Here is a 16,287-nt window from a genome sequence, read left to right as displayed (position 1 = left end):
AACAGGATTTGTGCCAGGATAGACGGTGGAGGCGGCGAGGGTTTCGGGAGCTCACAGCTCACGCGACCATCTTGGATGCGCGCTAAGTTCCTCCACGGAGGTTGTTTTTAAACTGGCAAATTACTGTCCCTTGTGACCTTGATGCAAGAACATGATTTACCTGTCTTTCAGTTTCTGATATACGGACCGATAGTGCAGGGCTTCAGGACTAAATGGGAAACGGTCAAGTGAGCCACAAACACATTACTTCACAGCCTTTTTAGGATGGGAAATAATTGCAGACAAGTGCCATTGTTTTACAAATCCCTTTCAGGTATGACTAGATGTAATTCGCCCAATTATAATGAAATGGGAAAACAATCTACAGCAGGACAGAGAATTGGCCATGGTACTTGAACATATCCATAAAAAAATCTAAAAGTTCAAGATTGATGCACACTTTACCCCAGCGCCTTGACACCTTCGGGTAATTGTTTGCTCTTTACAAATACTGGACATGACACCTAAAAATAAACATGATGCTTGTTTTCGAGGTAATACAATTTACAAAATGTAGGTTCCTTAATGCAGTTTTGATCACATGGTGTGGTGCTTCCCCTGTATTGGGAAGCAATATTGAGGTCCCTTGAGCTGACAATAGAAAGGTAAGGTCTGTGTGGTCCTGCAGGCCGTCTACTGTGCCTTTTTCCCAGACCGAAACCAATGAAAGTGGCCTCCAGGTTTATTGATTTAGCACTTGCTTTAACAAATAAAATAAATGTACTTCATGTTTGCAACAGCTTTGTCATTAACTCAATGGAGGACTGATGTAAAAAAGTGGGCAAAAAGAGCATTGCACGTTGTAAATAAGAGAAGCAGGTAGCCTGCGAATACAAATTACCCAGTTATGGCACTAGATTACTTTGCCCTTCGAAAATCTCATTTTTCAGGAAGAGTATTAAGAGAATAATACAGGCAGTGAAGGGAATTTAAAAGAGGGAAAAAAAGTGAATTCCCCAGTTTGACACTTTATTTAAGGTTGGGTTTCAGTCCTAACCCTTGGGTAGATTGTGAATGGCAGCCAGAGTGAGTTATTGTTTGTGTTTTTATAATATACTTGATTACTTTACGCACAATTTGAACTTGAACAGCTTGCTATCTCATAAGATCACGGCAAACGCTCCAGGAAATTTTACAGGAAACAATTAAATGTGATACCCAGGCATAAATGTGATTCCCAGTGTTTGAAATGTGATAGGTTTTATGAAAAATGTATATGGTAATGGCATTCTCCGTTTCATCTTGAAATCATTGAACAGATTTACAAAAAAAAGTTTCACAACAAGCTGTGGGGAGATTCAATATGGGGAGTGCTACCTGTGGAAGTTACAAGGGGGATATGACAAAAAGATTTGATAGTAAAGCAATAGTAGCACCTGTTCTTTAGCAGTTCATTTTGTGTTTTTCATTGAGAGTTGGGGCTTATCCTTCTTAAACATGACTTGTTCATAGGCTATATTCTTTTGCTTTGACAGGAATGCTTTGCTCCCACAATGCAATTGAACCTTGTACCTCAAGCACCAAGTCACATTCCTCCATACTTCTCAAAGAATGGATCATCTCTTGGAGACCTCTTTGTTGGCTTCCTTAAATATTTTGCCACTGAATTTGAGTAAGTGATATATTTACTAAACTCTTAATTGTATACATTCCCCCATACTGAGTTGCTTAAAGTGTGCTAAATGTAACAGTTGTATTTTCTGCTTTGATGTTAACATTGCGTGGCAGTATATCTGTACAACCTATGAAATATAAAAATAATGGTTTTAAATCTTCATTGATAGCCTGGACAGTGAATATCTCCATCCATGTGCACAAATCTGGAGCACGTTTACAGAAAATAAATGGAGGGTGTCATGTGTTGAAAATATGAGGGACTCTGCCAACACGTTTGTCCGAGGCTAAGAAAAGAAACCAGTGAGTGTGGCTAGACGGATATTAGCCCATTTCCTCTCTATAAGACATGGGGAGTACCTCGGATCCAGCCACAAGACGTAATGTTCGACAGCTTGGCATTATGCTATAAGCTAATGTGGTATCGCTGTTCCAAGAGAAATCAATGCACTGTCCAGCCACACTTGCCATATTTTTCTTAGCTCTTCTCATGGTCAAAGGCAATCTTGGGTGTTTTCGTAGAAACATAACCCCACTGAGCTAGCTCACCTGATCTTACGGTATCTGGGAACATGCAGATGCACTTGTACACACGCACCCTCTGGAAATACACAACACAAACTGTCATGTAAAATAAAAAATACTGTACAGATAAGAGGCAAAAGGGTCATCATTCTCTTGTGTTAACTGCCATGTTAACTGCCCTTCATTTACAGCAGCGTGCATGCTTCATAATAGGCTGTGGTGATGCTGCTCCCTTGTACTCCCAATCGGCCCTCTTCAGGAAGGTCAGAAAACTCATTAGACACCGGAAATTGTTTAGGAAAAATAGTTTGTGAGTGGGGGCAGCTCACCCTGGCATCTGGCTGTACCTGCACTCCCTAATTGCCCAGCATTCTTTCTGCCCCGGGAGTCCGTCTGGAGAGGTTAACCATTAATCTGCTCTCCAGTGGGGGAAGGGGAGCACAGAAAGCCCACTAGTCACCTGGGATTAGGTGACTAAGTGTTCGAGGCATGTGGGCTGCTGAATTCATAACTGTACATAGATCGTCGCCTAGTGTTGGGTCCGGATGATTGCACTTTGTTGTCCTGCTGTCGATGGAAAGGAGCCCGTTCAAAAGATGCCCACAATGCCACTCCAAGTTCCCGCATACTGACAAGCACTCAGTATGTAACAAGTGCCTCTCACCAGACCATAAGGAAGAAACCTGCCCAGCCTGCGCCCAGTTTCGGTCGAAGAAAACCATACGGATTAGACGGGCCGCTAGGCAAGAGATGCAGCGACAGGCACCAGAACCGGACAACATTTTCGATGATGACCAAGAACTTCCGGAAGCTCCAGATTCGGACCTAGAGATAGTCACCGTCGAGGACTACTCTGACTCCGATGACGAGATCCCACCGGGGCAAATCGCGAGTACACTGCCCCCGACACCAATTACCCCATTACCGAAGGCTCCGGTCGAGGCATCGCCAAGAGGCCTTAGCCAAGATCCAAAAAAACATTCGACAGCCCCGCCATCCGGCTCGGCTCCGAAACCTAAGCCTTCAGAGACCCCAGGGCCAAGTAACGTCATCCCTAAGAAGGTTCCAGAGCCCAAAAAGGTTGTCGACCCGAAAAAGACCATTCAGCCTAAGGGCGTCGACCCAAAGAAAACCGTCAATCCGAAGAAGGTCGTCGAACCGAACAAGCCAGCTGTACCGAAAGTCGCCGAACCGACTAAGGTCGCCGACGGAAAGGGTGCCGTATCGAAGCCTGTAATATAGCCAGAGAAGGCTATCGACCCAAAGACAAGTGCTCCGAAAACACCAGTCGATCCTAAAAAGACCATTGACTCGGCAAAGGACAGTCAACCAAAAAAGCCTGTCGAGCACAAGAAACGTGTCGAACCGAAAGACCCGGACGACCCGAAAAAACTTGTCGACCCGAAGAAAGGGCCCGAGCCGAAGAAAAGCACTAAGGCACCAAAAGTCGTCGAAGCAGGTGTTATCAACCCAAAAAAGTCAAGGACACAAACAAGGACAGTAGAGGATTAACTCTTCCATCCCAATCCAGCAGACGACCAGGCAAAAATATATATTAATCCTGAGAATGGTAAAGTCACAATCCTGCACAGGAAGAAGAGACCACTGGACAATGACTAATTCCCCTATTCCTCTAAAGGACGACTTTGGGACTTCTCCCTTTAGACCCTTCATTCCCTTATATCCCATTATGCCTACTACTCCTTTTTAGGTCTCGCGCCTGCGATTGCAGGGGCGAAAGCCCCTGCTGTGGCAGAGCGAGTCTATTGTAATCGTTTCACTCCTTTTTGCTTTCAAGGACTAGGCAGAGCGGACAAGAGACTGTTACGCGCACGCAGCCTTCCGGAATCAGATCAGGTCGCGCGCATGAACACGCGCTCCGATTCGGGCAGGCTCTTCACAACACATGCACAACACACATACAGTCCAACCCCCCCGGCGCGCATACACACACATACAGAACCCCCTTCCTCCATACACACACATACAGAACCCCCTCCCCCCCGAGCATACACACATGCACACACAGAACCCCCGGCGCTTACACACACCTCCTACCTCACCTCAGCGTGTCTTCTCGCTCCCTTGCCCCCGCTCCTCTGGAGCGCGCGCTGGCTCCTCTGTGGTGCAGTTCCGTGCTTGTTCTATTTATCCGCGGGTGGGGAGCGGAGCGGGGGGAGTTGCGGTTCAGGGTTCTCCTCATCGGGGCCCGCAGCAGCGTTAGGACCGGCTTTCCTCGGAGTCCGTGTAGGGCGGGACCCGCCGCCAGGCCACGCCTCCGGTGCAGCGCCCGCCCGGGGAAGAGGACGAACAACAGACTCCAGAGCGGGCGGACCAGCAAATAGCGGACCACGAGTGCTGGGGACACCCGCAGGCTGACAGTTGCTTCACCAAACCCGCGGCCAAAACAAGGAGCCGACCTCTGCTGGAGCCCAGAGAGGAGACCGCAGCCACCCGAGGTCTCAGCTGGCCAGAGACGGCTAGGTGAGGTGTTACGCGCACGCAGCCTGCCGGAATCGGATCAGATCAGGTCGTGCGCATGAACACGCGCTCCGATTCCAGAAGGCTCTTCACAACACATGCACAACACACATACAGCCCAACCCCCCCGCCGCACATACACACACATACAGAACCCCCCTGGCCCCCCCCCCCCCCTGCCGAGCACACACGCGCACAAACAGAACCCCCGGCGCTTACACACACACACACACATCTCCTACCTCATCTCAGCGTGTCTTCTCGCTCCCTTGCCCCCGCTCCTCTGGTGCATGCGCCGGCTCCTCGGTGCAGTTCCGTGCTTGTTTAAAATGCTGGTATTTGGCACTTTGCTTGTAATTTAGCACCACCTATGGAAGGTCCAGCCCTACACTTGCACAAACACTCGGACCCATCCTTTCCCACTGAGAGCCACATGCACAATATGCATGGGCGAATTACGACTTTCTTGGTGGCTTTTATTGAACTCAGCAAGCTGATGCCAACAGAAACCAAACCTGTATCTTTCGTAGGATACCAGCATGGCAGCATGGCCACAAGATGACAAGTGTCAACAAAATATATCAGAGCGCCTGCTTCTCTTTTCAAGAGGAAAGGTGCAGTGTATTAAGGCGCTCTAGATTAGTGCCTGTTCTTGACAGATGAGTGTTTGAAAACGACTATGTGAGAAGAGCACCGGTTGGAGAGGAGCTGGCATGCAGATGCACTCGTATGTAGTGGGAAATAACAAAGTACTAAACCAATTACTTAATACCCCCATGTTTGTAAAAATAAATAGCTAGCTGCAGATGGAGTGGAGTGTTATAGAGTGGTGTAGTAAGTTGTAGAGTGGTGCAGAGTACAGTTGAGAGCGTGGAATGGTATGGAGTGTTGTGGAGTGTCGTTGAGTGAGTAGAGTGTCAAAGTGGAAGAGCATAGAGAGGAGTAGTGTTGTAGAGTTATGATGTGTAAAGCAGGTTGTTGTAGAGTAGCGTGGCATAGAGTTGAGTAGTGTAGGAGAATAGAATGAGGTAGAGTGTTGTACAGTCAAGCAGCACAGATTAGAGTAGCATAAAGTGTATGAGTGGAGAGGCATAGAGTGGAGTGGTTTTGTGTAGAGTGGAGCAGTGTGTCGTAGGATAGATTGGAGTATAGTGGCATGGTGTGGCGCAAAACACTTTCCTTTGTGTTCGCTTCTTTTAGGAACTTCTGTTCCTTTGAAAATCTGTTGTCGAGTTTGGGTGCTTTCGGCAAGTTTTATGGAAATTACTAAATCTCCTGTCTTTTGTATACAAACTACAAAGCTCTGTTGAATTTTGGTAATGGGTTGGGTTGCATGAGGTTTTTACTTGTTTTTACTGCTCTCACATCTAAAGGGACATCTGCAGCATTGTACATCAGGCGGACAGGTTCTGCCTAAATCCAATAAAGGCCGAATTTCTTTCAGGGAAAACTGACTTATCTAGGCAGGTGTGGCTGAATTAATATGCACTGGGCCTCACATTTACGTGAGTTTAAGCTATTTGGATTGCAAAAAACTTAAAGGGCATTTTCATTTACAATGCCAATAGCACAAACTCATGTGAATGCGAGACATATTGCATTGCAAATGCTTGTGCTCCTTACTCTCCTTCTCACTATAGGGACACTGAGGGGAACACAGGGGAGGATCCACTGCCTGATTATGATTATCCACAGGATCCTGACCCACAAAATGAACCATGAGGAGCCACTGACCCTTATAACACCCATCCCATCCCTGATGTCTCCTCTTATCCAACTAAGCCTTCACCTACTGATGACACCATTGTCTTCAACCAACTAATAGACAGGGCAGCGCAGTACCACAATGTAGATATGCATAATGACCCTGTAGAGGAAGACTTCTTATTTGACACCTTCCCTACTTCAGAAAAAAGTGTCAGAACACTTCCTATGCTAAAGGGAGTGTTAAAACACGCACCTGACATATTTAAAGATACAAGTTCTGCCAGAGGTTTTGAGTGTTCAGAAATGGTAGGCGCACAACAAACTGCGGTGAAAGAGTAAATACAAAAGCAAAAGTTGAAAGGTGCTGCTTGGTCAGAGGAAACCCTAAACCTCTAAAAAAGAGTAGGGATAGAACCCCCTCTTGTTACATAAGCAAAGTCCAGAGCACCCTAGGGAGTAAATTCTACTGTGGAAGTAATCACATACGTAAAGTAAGGATAAAATTGCACACCAATGCTTCTTTTCATATATAATGGTTTTTATGAGTCAGAATAAAACTCCTGTCAGGGAGATCCAAAGAAAATGCACCAGCCGACACGTGTTTAGTCAATTCGGGATAATACCCGTGACTCTTCAGGGCTGGAGAACGTGTAATGGGGCGGTATCGGGGGACCGGTGATAATTCCAACCTGGTCCTAGTCGGGAAATGTTCAAACAAAAAAAGGGGCAAACTGCGGCCGAAGTATCAAGCGTGGAGTTAAAGTGTAAAGTTGCGATTCCCCAAGAATCTGCAGGTAATGCTGTCTTGTGTGAAAAGGGCTGTAAGCCGGTCTCTCAAAGAGCTGTGACGTTGTTTTCCGGTTACAGAAAAACCACGTCACTGCTCTTACCTACCACCCAGACACCGTCCTATGTCGAAGGAACACATCACCCTGCTGCAACAAGCGGTGAAATGCATGCTGGAAAAGGGGGCCATAGAGCCAGTCCCTTTCCAACACCAAGGGACAGGAGTATACTCGCTATACGTCCTTATTCCCAAGAAGGACGGTTCCCCTCAGACCAATATTGGACCTCAGATCCCTAAATCAATACATACTGTCGGAGCACTTCCATATGATCACACTACAGCAAGTGCTCCCGTTACTACAGCAAGGAGACTTCCTAGCAACATTGGACCTCAAGGACGCGTATTTTCACATACCCATCCATCCAGCTCACAGAAAATATCTCAGGTTCACAATAGAAGGTCAACGCTACCAATTCAAGGTTCTGCCCTTCGGGTTAGCCACGGCTCCAAGAGTGTTTACAAAATGCTTAGCGACAGTAGCTGCACATCTCAGGAGGCAACACATCCATGTGTTCCTGAATCTAGACGAATGGCTAACATACAAGCGCTCCTTCTCAGGAATGGCGCCTAGGGTTTGGAACTCACTCCCTCCCGAAACCAGGCTTATCTCTTCCTCTACACTCTTTAAAAAAGAAGTAAAAGCTTTCCTCATGGCTAAATACACTTGAACTATTATCTCGAACTCTGTTAACACCCTGCACCGATCTGTACTACATGTTTGACCCCTTTACTTATTTGTATGAGTTGTCTTATTACTCACATGATGGGCTTTGCAGCCACCTATTTGTACTGTGTGATCTATTGATTTATTTGTTTGTTTATGTTCCCCTCTATGTAAAGCGCTCTGATATCTGCGAAGATCTTGTTCGCGCTATATAAAACTTAAAAAATAAAAGAATAAAAATAAAATACAAGCAAAATCGTACCAACAGTGTGCAAAAGACACGTCTCAAACACTTAAGCTGCTACACAGCCTAGGTTTTTCGATAAACTACCCAAAATCGCACCTGCAACCGTCCCACACACAACAATATCTAGGAACCACTATAGATACCTCAGTGGCTAAGGCATACCCAAACTCAGCGAGGATAGCCAGCATGCAGATGCTCATTCGCAAATTTCTGCCACAACAGTCTCTGCCAGCTCGAGTCTTCATGAAGCTCATAGGCATGATGGCCTCCTGCATATTCATTGTCCCCCATGCCAGACTTCAAATGCGTCCATTGCAAGAATGCCTAGCACGGCAATGGAACCAGGCTCAAGGTCAACTAAAAGACCTAGTGTTGGTAGACAGTCGCGCTCACAACTCTCTGCAGTGGTGGAACCCACAAAACCTTTCCAAGGGGCGACTGTTCCAAGAGCCGGATCCACAACTAGTACTAACAGCGGACGCATCACTGACAGGCTGGGGAGCCCACCTCCTTCACTACACAGTACAAGGGCTCTGGACAACCAAACAAAAGAAACTGCATATCAACTAACTAGAGTTGCTAGCGATATTCCTAGCCCTGAAAGCATTCCAAAAATACTTGTACAGTAAGACTGTGTTGATCCGGACGGACAACATGACCGCAATGTACTATATCCAGAAACGGGGAGGAACAAACTCTCCACAGCTTTCCCATTTGGCACAGAGCATATGGAGGTGGGCAATTCCAAAAGACCTCTTTCTCCTAGCAGAACACCTTCCAGGGAAAGACAGTTAGATAGCAGACCTGCTCAGCAGGCACAGCCAACAACTACACGAATGGGAGATTCACCCCCAAGTTCTCCAGCCATTCTTCAAAGAGTGGGTTCACCGAGAGATAGACCGGCTTGCCACATTTGAAAACTCGAAATGCCATTACTTTGCCGCCAGGTTCCCACATCCGTTGTCACAGGGCAATGCGATATGGATGAACTGGTCAGGCAGATTTGTGTACGCTTTTCCCCCAGCACCGCTGATTCTGCTGGTGGCACGCAAACTGCGGCAACAGTCACTCACACTAATCATAGTTGCTCCCACATGGGCGAGACAACCATGGTACACAACGTTCCTGGAGCTTTCAGTAGTTCCTCATCAAAGGCTGTGCCTCGCACCCCATCTTCTAACTCAGAACCATGTAGAAATCAGGCACCCAGATCCCTATCGGATGAACCTAGCGATCTGGCTCCTGAAGTCTTAGAGTTTGGATACCTTAACTTGCCTCCTGATTGCATGAACATTATCAAGGAGGCAAGACGGCCAACTACTAGAGCATGCTATCCAGCTAAATGGAGAAGATTTGTTTATTACTGCAACAATAACCAAATCAACCCATTAGATGCTTCCATACAAAACATTATATGTTACCTGCTGCATCTTCAAAGATGCAACCTAGCATACTCTTCGATAAGACTACACCTCGCTGCTATAGCAGCATATCTTCAAAACAGGCAATACCTTTCACTGTTTAGAGTACCAGCAATCAAGGCTTTTATGGAGGGTCTTAAAAGGGTGATCCCTCCAAGACACCCTCTTTCCCCAGTCTGGAATCTAAATATAGTACTTACCAGACTTATGGGACCTCCTTTCGAACCTCTACACTCATGCGAACTGCAATTCTTAACGGTGGAAGATTGCCATTACCTCACTCAGGCAAGTTAGCGAATTACAAGCACTAACAAATCCGTAACCTTTCATGCAAGTACATGCTAACAGGGTGGTTCTTAGAACAGACCCTAAGTTTATGCCAAAAGTCGTATCCAATTTCCATATTAATCAATCGATAGAACTGCCAGTGTTCTTTCAAAATCCACAATCAGTAGCTGAAAGAGCCCTACACACACTAGATGTAAAGAGAGCTCTGCTTTACTTTGTGGACAGAACGAAATCGTTTAGAAAGACAAAGCAATTATTTGTTGCTTTTTCACCACAACATAAAGGAAATCCAATATTAAAGTCAGGAATAGCCAGATTGATAGTTAAATGCATTCAAATATGCTATCAAAAAGCCAAACTCACTTTAACAGTCCCCCCAAGAGCACACTCTACAAGAAAAATGGGGGCATCCATGGCTTTCCTAGGGAATATTCTTCTTGAAGACATATGTAAGGCAGCCACATGGACTACCATACACACTTTCACAAAACACTACTGTGTAGACGTGCAAGCAAAGCAGCAAGCAGCTGTAGGCCAGGCTGTCCTCATAACTCTTTTTCAAACTACTGCAGCTGGCACAGGTAACCACCGCTAGAGGAGATACTGCTATACAGTCTATGCACGGATATGAATTCAGCAGCCCACATGCCTCGAACGGAATATGCTACTTACCAGTATGCATCTGTTCTTGGCATGTAGGGCTGCTGACATTCATTCAAAATTTTACATGTAGACGGTTGGGTCCGAGGAACTCCCGCAAGTGCCTCTCGAACCCATATTGAAAAAATAGAGCGTTCTGATAGGCCCAGGGAGATTTTTTTCCCTTTGGGCCAATTTCAGTCAGACTTCCACTGTAACGAATGCTCTGATTTGCAGAAACATGAGAAGAATGTTGCTGGCAGTCATTACAGGACTCTGAAACGTAGTCCCTTGTCCTGAAGTTGTAACAAAATAATATAGATCTCTATATGGGCAGGGTAGGGATACCATGTTGGGGAGTGGGGATTGGGGATGGGGGTTGGGAGTTGGACAACCAGAGGTTTTGTAGTAGGGGATCTCCGTGTATAGTCATAATCTAGTGAATAGTCCCGCCCATGTGCCTGGACCCCGGAGCAATCAAAAATAATCTCTTAAGATGTCAAAAAATGCAGAACTGCACAGACACTTAAGAGAATTTAAAGACCGATAATGCAGCCTATATCCACAGGCTACACTGTCCAGTACTTACACTAGAAATTCCACCAAAAATCCACACAACAGCACAGCCTGCCCAGTTTCCAACATAGAGAAACTTGCCTCTACCAGTAAAAGCCTCTGGAATGATAGAGAGGAAGGCATGGACAGACAAGCCCCATAGGCTGCCATTATGTGGCTCAAACAGGATACTGTGCCTTTAAGAGAACTTTCCAGAACTTCTCCCAGTATCCCAGAATGCACAGCAGGTCCCTTTTACTTTCAGTCCTTTTTTCCAGCTCCTGCTAGCAGGACCCTGGAGCATTGAGCTCTCCCTTTTAAAGGGTTTATTGGATTTTTGAGCACGTTTGGTGTTTAAAAGTGTTTCAGTTTGTGTGCTTGGTGTTTTTCTTCACTTCTGTGTATTTGTTCAGGCTTTTTAGGGCTCTAAAATGCCTGCTCTCTTCGACAAGTGCCCAGGATGTGCAAGGAAGAAGTCCAAGTCAGATCCACACGACGTCTGCATCCTCTGTCCCCCTGATTACACATGCCCCTGAGGAATGTGACATCTGCCAGACATTTACAGCAAGGACCCTGAGGGAAAGGCTGAAGAGCAGGCTGCAAGGCCTGGAGGAGAGACTGCAGGCTGCAGGTAGGTCTGGGCAGGCTCCCTCTGCCCCTGCTGAGGCCTCTGGGGGGCTCCCCAGAGGCAGGAAGACCAGCAAACGCTCCCGGTCTCAGTCTGCGTCGATTGCATCACCGATGACGACGTCAAGAGGGATGACGGTGTGTTCCCCATCTCCCCAGCGCTCTGGGTCAAGATGACGTGGAGGATCGACGTCTAAGGGCCTGGGTAGGCCGCCGTCAAGATCACCGTTGACGGATTCTTTGACGTCTTCGTCATCATCGAGCCGTCGACGTCGGAGAGGGAGCGGCAGGCGCTCGGCGTCGAGGCGACACCGCTGGTCGCCATCGAGGGGATCCTCGGCGTCTAGGACCTTGAGGAAGCGATCGACGCCGAGAAGGAATCGATGCTCGACGTCGAGGAGACTACGTTTGATGTCGGCGTTCGGCGTCGAGGAAGAAGCGCTCGACGTCGAGGAGGCGGCGTTCGACGCCGGAGAGGAGACGCTCGGCGTCGCGGAGGCGGTGTTCGGCGACGGAGAAGCGCTCGACGTCGAGAAGAAAGATCAGCGTCTCTGAGGCTTTCCAACTCTCCTAAGCGGCGCAGAAGGAGTTCTGGCGCCAGAAGTCACACCGGATCTGGGGGAGGATGGCGATCACCGACTGGAGGGGCTGGTTCGCAGTCCCCTCCCCTGAAGAAGTCACCGGGCTCGGTGTACTCTGAGGTTTAGACGCCTCCTCGGCCTAAGACACCCCACCTCCTCCTCCTCTACCTAAGGAGGCTCCTCCCAGCAATCCTTCTCTTCCACCAACTCCGCTACCACGACTCCCACCACCTCCTCCCCCTCATGCTGTTCCTCGGCCGGACGTACCTCCTGTTATTCCACTGAGGTTGGTATCGCTGCCTCGCTACCCTACACCTACGCCTAGGCTGATACCCCTGGATAGGCCACGGAAGACACCTCAGCGGAAGCCTGTAGAGCGTCCGAAAACTGGGAGGCCGCGATCTCGTTCCAGGAGGAGGGAGCGATCGCTGAGTCGCAACAGGTCATCGACGCGGTCGAGACGACGCCACAGGAGGCGCAGGTCTCGTTCGCTTACGGGGTCTTCAGGGACCAGGGACTATTCACCGACGTTGTCGGAGTCTCCGGGGACAAGGGTGTCACCGGTGGACGATCTTGTCTTTTCATGATGTCCTGTTGATGGGTGCAGCGAAGTTGGGCATCACTTTGACGGAGCCCACGCCACAAACATTGGTGATCTTCGAGACGCTGCACCAGAATCATCTGTCGCGGCCGTTACTGCCGCTGGTGCCGGGCTTGGAGGAGCCGGCCATGGAACTGTTCCTCACCCCGGCGGTTAGTAAGGCGGCGGCTCCCCCGAGACTCCAGAAGAAGTACCGGGCTCCTGACTCTGATCCGGCTTTCCTGAGGGTGGATCCTCCGCCAGACTCTGTGATAGTGACGGTGGCTCGGAAGCAGCATGCCACCACTCCGTCGTCCACAGTCCCGCCAGATAAAAAATCTAGATTGCTGGACTCGACGGGGCGGAAGGTCTGTGGGACATCGGCGACTTCCATGAAGGCGGCGAGTGCCACTGCCTTATTAGGGCGGTATGACCGAGCCCTCTGGGAATCCCTCCAGCAGTTTGTAGAACACCTGCCTCGTGAAAAGAGAGAAGATTTCCAAGAGGTGTTGAATGAGGGGATGTTGGTGGCGAATCAGGTCATCAGTGCTGCAGCCGATTCTTCCCTCCTGGTGGCGCTTGGTTACTGCCATGGAGTTAACCACCGACGACACGCCTGGCTCCGCCTCATGTCGCTGAAGCACAACAAAGGGTTGCCAATTTACCATTCTCTGGCGAAACCCTGTTTGGAAAACATGCGGATGATGAAATGGCCCGCATGAAGGCGGAGGCGGAAACGCTCACGGCTGTAGGTCTGGAAAAGCCCAAGGATACCATGAAGTCGTACCGCCCGTTTCAGAGCCGGTTCGGTGGACATGGCAGAGGGCGTGGCCAGGCTTCGGGACAGCAGCAACAACAACAACAACAGCAGCAGTTCCGAAGGCCCTTCCAGAAGCGCCAGAAAGGCAGAGGCGGCCAACCGTCTGCAGCAGCGACCAAAGGCCCGGCCGGGTCTCGGCCCTGAGCATCTACTTCCCCCACATCTGTTACCCACTCCGGTGGGGGTAAGCATTCCATTTTTTCTGGCAGAGTGGAGAAAAATTACTCCGGACAAGTGGATGCTGAATATTGTTTGCAATGGATACAGTCTTCGGTTCACGAGCCCGCCTCCAGGGATTCCACCGGTCGGCTCGCAGTTTCAACTGCTCGAGCTCCAGGCGGAGGCCGATACCCTGTTAAGGAAAAGGGCGATCGAAGATGTCCCTCTGTCCCAAAGAGGAAGAGATCTGTACTCGCGTTTTTTTCTGTTTCGCAAGAAGGACAAGAACGAGTTCAGGCCCATTCTGGATTTGCGACAAGCAAACAAGTGGATTCGCAGAGAGAAGTTTCGCATGCTGTCGTTGCATCAGATTTATTCTCGGCTGCAGCAAGGGGATTGGCTGTGTGCCATAGACCTACAGGATGCTTAGTTCCATGTGCCCATTGCTCACAAGCACAGGAAGTTCCTGCGATTCCAAGTTGGCGCCTATCATTATCAGTACACAGTGCTGCCATTCGGGCTGAAATCAGCGCCCAGGACATTCTCAAAGTGCATGGCAGTGGTAGCAGCACACCTGAGGAAGAACAAGGTGTTAGTCTACCCGTACCTGGATGACTGGTTGATCAAAGCATCCTCCTATGCGGAGGCTCAAGCACATTTCCCGAAGACGTGCGTTCTCTTGTTCTCTTGAACAAGCTGGGGTTGCACATCAACATGTTCAAGTCTGTCCCGACGCCGGTCCAGTGCATACAGTACTTGGGGGCCTCCATCAATACGCTGTCAGCAAGCGTGTCTCCTTCGGAGGAGCGACTACTATCGATCCTTTGGAAGGCTCAGGCTCTTATGACCGCTCCATCTACAACAGTGAGGACAGTGTCTTCTCTACTGGGGTCGATGGCCTCTTGTATCATCCTCACGCACGGCTGTACATGAGACCTCTGCAGGAGTGCTTGGAGGATCAGTGGGATCAGAGAAAAGGATCTTGGGACGACAAGATACGACTGTCTCTGCATGCGCTTCAGTCTCTGAAGTGGAGAATCTCCTCAGAGGAGTTCCCTTCCACAAGGACATTCCCACTCGGATTATCGTGATGGATGCGTCCCTCCACGGCTGGGGGCGCACTCCAGAGACCTACAGATACAAGGAATGTGGTCCCCGACGGAGACCACTTATCACATCAATTTCCTGGAACTCAGAGCTGTTCACTTGGCACTGAAGGCCTTTCTTCCGTCCTTTCAGACCAACTCTCTGCTTGTACAGACGGACAATACAACCACAATGTATTACCTCAACAAGCAGGGAGGTTCTAAATCGCGCACTCTCTTGCATGAGGCGCAGACGATCTGGCACTGGCTTCTAGCCAGAGGACTGACGATAACTTCTACCCATCTGCCAGGTGTGCAGAATGTTCAGGCGGACGCACTGAGCAGACTGATTCAGGAAAACCACGAATGGGTCATAAACGGCGAAGTACTAGGAGAAGCCTTCGCAAGGTTGGGGACTCCAGACGTAGATCTGTTCGCCACCGCCGAAAACAGCAAATGCCGAGACTTCGCCTCCAGGTACTACCAGCAGGGGATGTTGGGGAATGAGCTATGGATAGATTGGTCGAACAGCTTTCTGTACGCTTTTCCACCCATTCCCCTGATTCTGGCGGTGCTCATCAAGCTATCCCAATCCAGGGCGCGGATGATCCTGATCGCACCGGAATGGCCCAGACAGTGGTGGTTCACGGACCTGCTTCACCGGTCTCTCCTTCCTCACATTCGGCTGCCGTGCAGGCCGGACCTTCTCGCGAAGTTCAGGGGGCAGATGGTACACCCGAACCTCTCGTCTTTGAGTTTAACGGCATGGCTCCTGAGATAGTGCAATATGGCCATTTGAATCTACCAGAAGATTGTATGGACATACTGAAGTAGGCTAAGCGACCTTCCACTAGGACTTCCTATGCTTACAAGTGGAGGAGATTCTGCATCTGGTGCAAGTCCAAGAACTATGACCCTAAGACGTGTAAGGAGGATGTCATCCTGCCTTATCTTCTGCATTTGGCGCAGTCTGGCCTTAATTTCCATTCCATTAAGGTCCATCTAGCTGCATTGACTGCCTACAGAAAATGCCCTTCACAGACTTCCTTCTTCCAGATCCCTTTGATCAAAGATTTTTTGGAAGGCTTGAAGAAAGTATTCCCTCCTGTCCGGCTTCCTTCGCCTTCATGGGAATTAAATGTGGTGCTGTCCAGATTGATGGAGCCTTTTGAACCTATTCATAAGGCTTCGTTGCAGCACCTGTCCTGGAAGGCGGCGTTCCTCGTGGCCGTCACATCGGCCCGCAGGGTGAGTGAGATTCAGGCGTTGTGTTGCCAAGAACCTTATACTGTATTTCATGCTGCTAAGGTTGTTATGCGTACTCACCCTAAATTTCTTCCCAGGGTTATTTCTGATTTTCATGTCAACCAGACCATAACTTTTCCTACGTTCTTTCAGAATCCTTCAT

The 16,287-nt window shown here is 48.8% G+C and overlaps 1 protein-coding gene across 1 annotated transcript in view; it reads left to right on the top strand.

The window, feature by feature from the left end:
* Positions 1–16,287, top strand: part of TENT2 (terminal nucleotidyltransferase 2) — a 569,767-nt gene that overhangs the window by 409,163 nt on the left and 144,317 nt on the right. The window contains exon 11 of the mRNA XM_086960733.1: positions 1,515–1,651. Coding sequence (XP_086816859.1) covers positions 1,515–1,651 — 137 coding nt within the window. The remainder of the gene's footprint in view (positions 1–1,514; positions 1,652–16,287) is intronic.

The sequence above is a fragment of the Lissotriton vulgaris genome, chromosome 3_1 (genome assembly GCF_964263255.1).
Source record: "Lissotriton vulgaris chromosome 3_1, aLisVul1.2, whole genome shotgun sequence".
Classification (NCBI taxonomy): domain Eukaryota; kingdom Metazoa; phylum Chordata; class Amphibia; order Caudata; family Salamandridae; genus Lissotriton; species Lissotriton vulgaris.
The sequence above is the reverse complement of the archived record's forward strand: the minus strand, read 5'-3'. Positions and strand labels throughout refer to the sequence as shown.